Here is a 9,887-nt window from a genome sequence, read left to right on the forward strand (position 1 = left end):
CGTTGGGTAGGGAGCTAACCTGATCCAACAACCTTCCTCCTTTTCCCGGGCTTAGGACCGGCAACATGATCGCTGATCTGCGATCATGCAGGCGGAGTTAATAGACAATCTGTATAATTTTATTGCGTATAAGTTACATGTTTATTTGTTACATACAGTTATTTGATAAATAGTCATCCTTTCACATACATTGTGTCAGTTTGTAAAACCTATGCCTTAGTTCTCTTGGTCTTACAAATTACAGTAAGTAATTAAAGAATATTTTTAATATAACATTACAGAGAAATGACGAAAAAAAAAAATATTACGTTCCACCCTGAAAATAGCACTGTTAGCTATTTTCAAGAACGTTCTTGGTATTTTGATAAAAATTTAAGTAATGGGACACTGGAAGATAATATTACGCAAGTCAATGCCATCAAAATAGTGAGTACTTTACAAATATTTTTATTCGACTAGAACTGTAACGACAACTTTTTGCGTTTTAGTCGGCTTTGCATCAATCACGATACTTGCCTAATTCAGAACAAGAATATTTCGACATTTATAACTCAAAATCAAATTTAAGTATAGTATTAACGGTTAATGAGCTATTGTTTACTGGATACAAAGATATAATGATTAATGAAAAGAAAATCACGGCAATGGTGCACTTGCCTATTTTTGATCGCTTCGGTTGGTTTTATAAGGTATGATAATTTATTGATAAATTTAATTGCATTTTTAAATTAAAAAAATAATATTGCACTAGATAATCCCGTACAAATAAATTTGTTCAGAACTTGCTATAAATTTCCTTAAAACGAAAAAAAAAAGAATAATCAATTAGGGCCAGTGTGGGTATTATTGAGTTGAAAATCTACGATTCCCTTAAAAAGCATATTTTTTATAGTTAATAAAGGATATCGATACTTATTTTTTTTAAATAATCAATATTTAACATTATTTTAATAGAAAAGAAAAAAGGTTTTTAAAATAATAAAAGTATATTTCAATAAAATAAAAGGTAATTAATAAATAATATCGTGTAGGTGTTTTACTATGGATCTTAGAAAGGATGAAGTGTATTATTGCGGATGGAAAAAGATCTAAAAAATAAAGTAAATAAAAAGTAAAGATTAGTAATTATTAAAAAGTTTTTTATTATTTTTCGTATTGTGCGGTTACCTTACTTTTTTTCAAGCAAAAGATAACTATTTCATTAAATTATTAAACTTTTAACTTTAGTTGCGCAGTAACAGGTGTTTTCGCTGTTATACCCACATTTACCCTATCTAAGTAGATTTATTATAGTTCATTTTATTTTGAAACGACCTGCTGTGTGATAATATTCACATCGTATTGAAGTTAAAAATAACGACAAATTATTTTATAACAAGCTGAAAGCTTAAACGTGTATTTAATATGCGAGGAAGGATACAACTAATATGAATAAACATAAATTAAGGCTAATTGTACTAATAATGTAGTAGTTATTTTATTACCACGGGAAACATAAATTTTCATATTTGCTGTAAAGCATTGTTTTTATTTTCAATTTGAAATAATTATTTTCTATAAGATTGTTGTATTAAGAATATAAAGCTTGTAAATTTTAGAAAAACGGTTCCGTAGACTTTGATGGTAACTTGAATGTGGATACTGGTAAAAAAAACATCAGAAATTTAGGTATATTAAGAAAATGGAATCACAAAAATACCACAAAATACTACAATTATAGTTGCAACAGAATCGAGGGTAGTACTGGTGAATTTTGGCCTCCTAATCAAGCCCAAGATGATATTAAGTTGTTTATCCCAGACTTATGTAGGTAAGAAAGTTGTCATTTATTTCAAATTATAACGTCTTCTTCAAAAAAATGTAATATGTTTAAGAAATATAAAAAATAAACCTTAACACTAAACGTACCGATGCCTCCTTATAAAGCAGATCAAATGATCCATATCAAAAATTCATATATTTTATGCTATATGTATAGCAAAAAATAATACCACTTGTGAAATAAGAATTTTTACTTAAAAAATAGCACTATAACTTGTAAAACATTCTGCCCGAAAGTTTAAAAAGAGTCGTCTAATCCGTCGTGGTAGGTTAAGTGTTAACAATTTTAATAACATACAATTAATTTTTCTATATTTACTGAAATTATATATTTCTAAATCATTTCTACCTGAATTACTATTACATCGGAATTTGAATAACACAAAAACATTAGCGGTCAAAAATATTGAAGTAGGTGCAGATGATTAAATAATTTTTAAAAGAATAAAAGAAGCCGTAAAATTAGCTTCATATATTCGTTAATATAAACTGTATAATTCGTTAATTAAAAGAACAAAGTTTTTATTATTGTTAATTTCATACTTCAACTACGCGCCTCTCGTAAACTCATACATTATCTAGATAAAGTATGTAATTCTGCCTTATTTCTACCTTTAATTAGTTGGCCTAATAATTTCATGTAATGACGAGTTTTTTTTTATAAATTAATAGATTTCACACTTTTTAACAGTAACATATATAAATCTTCTTCTTCTTCTTCTTTCTTTAGTTTAGGCAAATTGCCTGTTTCGTAACGACGTTTTTCTGCCTATTGCACTGTTAAATTGTCGCACCATCGTTTTCGTGGGCGTCCCGTGCTTCTGCGGCCTACCGGTGACTTATCCCGTGCAATTCTGACAATTCTTCCGTTGTCCATTCTGTTAATATGTTCGTTCCATTCTTTTTTTCTTTTTAGTATCCATTCGTTAATGTTTTCCACTTTGCATGTTCTTCTTATATCTTTACTTCTCTCTCGATCCAGTAGTGTTTTTCCAGCTATTCTGCGAAGAACTCTCATTTCGGTTGTCTCTAGTAACTGTTTCGTTTTCGCCGTGTCTGGTCGAGTTTCTGCGGTATGTGACATAATAGGTCTTACCATTGCCTTGTAGATTCTTGCTTTGGTCTCTATGTCAATGTTTTTGTTTCGCCATATTGTGTCATTCAAACAACCCGCTATTCTGGATGCCTTCATTGTCTGTTCTCTTACCTCTGCTTCAACATCACCATATCCTGAGATTTCTATTCCTAGGTACTTAAATCTCATTTCCTGCTGAATAACCTTCCCTTCAATTTCCAGTTTGCATCTTAACGGCGTCTTTGATGTTGTCATGCATTTAGTTTTCTGGGCCGATATTTTCATGTTGAATGATTTGGCTATGCAGTTAAATCGGTGTAGTAGACGTTGTAGATCATCCTCATTTTCGGCCACTAATACAGCGTCATCAGCATAGCATAGGATGGTTATTTCTTCACTGCCCATTTTATATCCTTTTAGCAGTCTTACGTTTCTTATTATTTCGTCCATAATGATGTTAAAAAGCAGGGGACTTAGGGAATCCCCTTGTCGGATACCACGACCTGCATCAATCGGTTCAGTCAAGGCGCCATTTATCTTTGCTTGGATCTTATTGTTTCTATAGATGTCCTCTATGGTCTTGATAAGATTGTTCGAATTTGCCGGTTATAGAGGAGGTGTATAACATCCTTTAACTGCACTCGGTCGAATGCCTTTTCCAAATCAATGAAACACATATATGCTGGTCTGTTGTATTCAATTGATTTTTCTGTTATCTGTCTTATGATGAAAACCGCGTCTGTGCACGATCTGCCTGATCTGAATCCCTGCTGTTCGTCTTCTAGATTCGTTAAGCTGTTAATTTTATTCGTTATAATCTTTGTCGTTAGTTTTAATGAAGTGTTTAAAAGATTGATTCCCCTGTAGTTTGTAGGCAACTTTTTGTCTCCTTTTTTAAACATAACTATAGTTGTACTAGTTCGCCATTCGTCAGGTATTTTGTGTTGGCATAGTATTTTTTGGATTAGGAATGTTAGTTGTTGTGTGAGACGTTGGCCACCATATTTTATTAACTCGTTTTGGATGCCATCTTGCCCTGAGCTCTTCCTATTCTTTAGTCTTCGAATAGCTGTTTCTACATCACTGGACTCAATTTGTATGTCGCTTCTGGTTATTATTTCTGGCGTATTTAGTTCCGTTTGAGGTTCTTCTGATTTATAGAGCTCTGTTAGATAGTTAATCCAATTTTCTTTTCTGATCTGGTTTGTTTCTATCATTTCATTGACCTCCTTTCTTTGATTTCTAATAAATCGCCAGATTTGTTTTCGAAGTCCATAGAAGTCACTCTCCATTCTTTTCGAAAAAATCTCCCAATAATTTTGCTTTGTTTGCCTTACTAATGTCGCTGTTTGATTCCGGATTCGTCTATACGTTTCGTATGACTCAGGTGTTCTTAATGTCCTATAGTTAAGGTATGCTATTTTCTTTTTTTTGCATATTTCCTTAATCTCTGGGCGGAACCAAGGAGTTTCGATCATTCTAGCCCGGTTTTTTACAGTTCGTGTTCCCAGGGCTTCATATGCAGCTTCTAAAATGTTGGTTCTTAGTTTCTTCCAGGCTATATATAAATATAGGAGAATAGAAAACAATAGAGAAAATATTTTTTATAAAGAAAGAGATCCTCCCCAACAATAATGAATTATTATTGTTTTCGTATCTCTCTTAAATACTTCGTTCTCATTTTATAGACCATTAACATTCGAATTCATAAAAGAGAAATTTATTATGGGTATTCATACCAGTCAATATAGTCTGGGGGAAGAAACTTTGGGAAAAAATATGGAAAGACGTCGGGCACACGAGCAAGAAAAGTATTTTAAGAAGACCATCGAAATTAAGAAAGATAAAGATTTTCGTACATTAAATAATTGCTATTGCAATGGCGAATGCAGTCCGAGTGGTTTAATAAATATAACATCCTGTCGCTACGGAGCACCAGTTTTTGTTAGTCTTCCTCATTTTTATAAAGCTGATCCTATTCTTGGTAATCAGGTTGTAGGAATGAATCCCAATGAAGATGATCATAGCTTCTACATTAATATAGAACCTGTGAGTATTTTTAAACTATTAGACGAGTAATCTTCATTAAATAATCGTTAATAACTAATACGCGTAACTAATACATATGATCAAATATTTGGTGCTACAATTAAATTGGGGGTCTTGATATTAAATTCGTTGCATTAAAGTAGTCATCTTTTTTTCGTCAAGAGATTTACAAGTTGCCTGAAAGATGGATCAAAGTAATCGAAAATAAGATTATTTCGAACAATATGACAGATGTACTTTATAAATAAATACTAAATTTGTTTAAAAAGTATCGAATTAATTGCTATTTCTAATAAAATACATGTTAATATTATTCTCTAGTACAGAAGTTTTCAAATTTTCCAAATTTTGTATAAAATTAATAAAAATACAAAAATATATGTATCATCAAGCATTTATCGATTAAAAAATCAATACATTTCAAATGGTGTGTTTATAATCAAAAAATAAAATATTTAAAATTGATAATATTTTAATATATTCTTAAATGAAACTCGTTAAAATATTAAAATGTATTTCTTCTGAACATTTGCTTAATATTTTGTCAAAAAGTTGTAGCATCAAAAATAACGTGATGTAGTATTAGTGATACATGTAGCATAGTTTGAGAAACGATGCTCTACTATCTTGACTGGTAGCAACTGAGTATTTTATAATTTTTGCAATAACCACTTAATTACAATGTTAAGAATTTAAATATAATATTTAAATATAATTTTTTTATTTGACAGTTAACAGGAATTCCATTGGAGATGGAAGCTCGATTACAAATCAACATGCTCATTGAATCGTCGAATAATGTATCGTAAGTACATTTGAAGTTATAGTGAAAGGTGTACTCAACCTTTTTCCTTCGTGGACCGCATACGTTTGTTTTCTATATCAAGCTAGCCGCACATTGACATGTGTTGAAAAGCAATGACAGAAAAAAAGGTCACCGAGTTGGAAAAAGATAGGTGTATTAAAATAATAATAATATCTATGGTTTCATTTCTCACGAAAGATCGATCCCGTATGGCAGTCAAACAGCCGTCTCTCAGTTAATTATATATATATATATGTATTTATTATTTTATTTATTTATTTTAATAAAAGAAAAAGATAAATTAACTACTTGTTTGGCAGATCGTACCTGGAAGTTTTTCGAACTATGTTAGTTTAAGAGTCCATAGAAAGTAGGCAAAACATATTTTATCAAAGTTAAAATTTCGTCCAGTCAATCTCTCATACCTACCATACATTAGAGGGAGACTAACTAAGCTCGGCAGCGATTTCTATGGCATCACTCAGGTAGGTAAGATACCAAATTAAGACCAACTTTAAAAGTATTTGTTTAAGGCTGATATTTGGATATTTTATTATTTACTATTATTATTCTTCAAAAAAAAAAATAATGGCAGACACTTTTAAAAAGAAATCAAATATCACATGTATTTTAAAAAATCTGAAATTTTAATATGTTATTTATTATAGTATTCTGTGTTAGTATAACAGCTGCTAATCTCGGGCAAGTACAACTAGTTGTTATGATCCCCGGGGTGAGTGAGTCCTAGTCACCACGGCACAGCGCGTCCTCAGGTTGCGGATAGAGGAATAGCATTTTTTTCTCGGATAGAGATAGAGGTTAGCTGCGAATAAAGTGAATAAGCAGTCGTGGATAGCCGATTGGAAAAGGCACTCCTGGTTGGGAGTTGGGCGTAGGTCTGATAAGCTCAAACCGTAAAATGACTTTATATGATAACAACCAATCCTCGCCGTTGATTCTGCTAGGGTAAAATTTTCCGGAGATAAACTAGTCCCCCATTCGGATCTCCGGGTGGGGTTTACCCTGGGAAACTCATGTCGGATAAAGTCCAAAAACGGGAGAGATCTCAAAGTGGATACGTGAAACGTACGAAGTCTGTACGAATCCGGAGCGTTGCAATCGATGGTCGGGGAGATCGAAAAGTACGAGGCAGAAGTCGTCGCGCTGCAGGAATCTATTAGGTGGGCAAGAAAATAATTTCGGTTTGCACCAGTAGTTAGCGTTATGTTTGTTTCGTTATTTTTCTTTCAATGTTAAAATATTTTTTCTTTTAAGATTTGGTAGTCGATACCTTTAGGTCGCTATAGAAACCAATTTCGTGTAATTTTGTTTACAACTGTCTGTTTACTGTCAGTTTTAACATGAAGTGTAAAAATAAGTATTTTCGACACATTTTACTTTTTTATTTTCATAAAGGCAAGAAAGCGGCTGAGGCTCTCAAAGTGATATGTGAAGTTTATGGTGTTGATTGTTTAACAGAACGAACTTGTCAGAATTGGTTTAAGAAATTTCGTTCTGGAGATTTCTCACTGAAAGGTGACCAACGTTCTGGTCGACCTTCTGAAGTTGATGATGACAAAATGAAAGCGATAATTGAATCGAATCATCACATAACTGTGCGAGAGATTGCAAAACAGTTAAATGTATCACACACAACAATTAAAAATCATATAAGACGTCTTTGACTTGTTAAGAAGATCGATATTTGGGTTCCTCACGAATTAAAAGAAATTCACCCAACACAACGAATCAATGTTTGTGGTACGCATTTCAAACGTAATGCAATCGACCTTTTTTGAAACGAATTATCACTAGCGATAAAAAATGGATTGTCTACAATAAAGTTAATCGAAAAAGATCATGGTCCAAGTATAATGAACCAGCACAAACCATATCAAAAGCTGAGTTGCATCAAAAAAAGATAATGCTGTCAATCTGGTGGGATTACAAGGGTGTTGTGTATTTTGAGCTGCTTCTAAACAACCGAACGATCAATTCAGATGTTTACTGCTAACAACTTATGAAATTGGAGGAAGCAATCAAAAGAGTAAAGGCCAAAATTTGCAAATTGCAAAGGAATCGTGTTCCACCATGACAATGCGAGGCCTCACACGTCTTTAGCAACACGTACGAAACTATTGGAGCTTGGTTGGGAAGTGATGTCGCATCCATCATACAGCCTCGACTTTACACCATCGGATTATCATTTATTCCGAAATTTACAAAACTTCTTAAAGAGTTAAAATTTCGGTAATAACGATGACCTCAAATCGCCCTTACAAGGGGACCTTACGGTGGGACCCCTACAGATCTTAACGAGCTTCGGTATATTAGTAGTATACTTTTAGGGTGTTATCGTGGTAAAGGGTTTTTTCAAAATGCGCAGTCGTTTTTAAGAAAAAAGGTTTTAAAGTTTTGACTTTTGTTGTATATGTGTTTATATTATTTTAATTTCAACCATATATCAAGTGACGCTATAGCGTCACTAATAGAGTTCTCGCTTCTCTCGCGGTTTAGTCAGTGTTCGATCCTTCGTGGGGGAAGTTTTTTTATTTATTTTTTTTTTCTGTTCTCTAATTTTTTTTCATATTTATTAATTTTTATATATATACAGGAAAGAGAAAATTATTTATTACAAAAAAATGAGAAATAATAAATTTTTTTAAATCTTGCGCAAATAATAAAGGATAATTGATTACTTGAATTACAGTTAACATTATATTTTTTAACAGGTATATAAAAATAGATAAATCTTCAATATACTAACAAACAACAATCGCATATATTCTAATAATTAACAATTTCATGTATAATTTATTTATATCCACGAGTTTTTTTTCCTCTATGCATCATTAAATTATCTCTCGGCGGCCAATTCCATATGCTTATATCCCTATGGCCTTTGTCTCATTCTCAAGTTGACAATGGTGTTACGTCCAGTGACGTAATATAAAGTGTGATCAATTTTTGGTGCTGCTTTGAAGCCGGCAGGAGAGTGATTAAAATTCTATTATAGTAAAGACGGAAGATAAAAATTAAAATAAGGTTCTTACCTTTATCGTGGATTGCGGCGTAGGTTTCTAATCCAATTTCAAATAGAAACAAATAAATAATATCTCAGTCACGGGTTTATATACTTTAATTTCACTAAAATATATTCTCTAAGATTCGTTTATCTTCAAATTTATTTCTTCACGTAAACAGATAGTCTTAATAAAATGTTAAATAATGATACAAATTAAAAAATACGAACTTATTAACGAAAATTGAATACTGAAAACGTATAAGAAGTAAGAGATATTGTAAGATTTTTAATAGGAAAAAACAGTTTTATTTGAAACTCAAGTATAAAACGCAGAACCTCGCTTATTCATCGCTCAACGGTGACTGCCTTCGTCGCTCCTGCATCGATTCGTTGCGTCCACGACGTTCCTTCTTTCGTTCGATTGATAAAGTTACTGAAAACTAATAAACGCATATCGCCCTACGATATACGCACTAGTGTCTTTGTCGGCAGACCTACGAGATAAGACGGCGACCCTTACCGTCTCCTACAACATTGTTACGTCCTGTGGCGTAGTATAATGTGGAGTTAGTTTTTGGTCAAGGTGTAAAGCCCTTACCAGAAAGTAACCTAAAGAATTACGAGTAGGTTTGCGAATGATAAAATTTGAATGTAACAAACGAGGAGAAGAAAAGATTGTTAAAGTGGGAATTGAATTAGAATTCTATTGTAGAGAAAACGGATGATTAAGAACTAATCATGCTTTACAACTAGCTTGCCTATCAGCGGCTATCGTGTGATGAGATACATATGCAAATAGAAAAATAATTTCTGACCACATGTATAACTGCCTTTGTCGTTTGTCGCTTGCAGTACTTCGATGATGTAATCGTTGCACAAGGGAGCAGTTCTCTTCGATGTAGTCACTCGCAGGTCTCGTGGTAGAATAGAACGAGGTGCGAGAAAATGCGAGCTTTATAGGAAAAGGCGATTCAACGCGAGGACCAATTACCGAAAAAACGGATAACGTAGCTGTCGATACATATGATTGTCCTAATAGCTGTGACGGGAGAGCGCGTGCTAGAAGAAAGTAAAAGCCTTTACAAAGATTTTAGCGCAACTTGATTTCACCG

The 9,887-nt window shown here is 32.7% G+C and overlaps 1 protein-coding gene across 1 annotated transcript; it reads left to right on the forward strand.

Moving 5' to 3' along the window:
- Positions 1–282: 282 nt before the first annotated feature.
- On the forward strand, positions 283–5,798 carry LOC122513559 (protein croquemort-like; the record flags this gene model as incomplete). Its single annotated transcript, XM_043629964.1, has 5 exons — positions 283–426; positions 489–689; positions 1,599–1,806; positions 4,557–4,945; positions 5,677–5,798. Coding segments are annotated over 5 exons (1,020 nt in total), but the record flags the coding sequence as incomplete, so codon positions are not given.
- Between the last annotated feature and the right edge of the window lie 4,089 nt (positions 5,799–9,887).

The sequence above is a fragment of the Polistes fuscatus genome, unplaced genomic scaffold (genome assembly GCF_010416935.1).
Source record: "Polistes fuscatus isolate 324 unplaced genomic scaffold, CU_Pfus_HIC Scaffold12, whole genome shotgun sequence".
NCBI classification, from domain to species: Eukaryota; Metazoa; Arthropoda; class Insecta; order Hymenoptera; family Vespidae; genus Polistes; species Polistes fuscatus.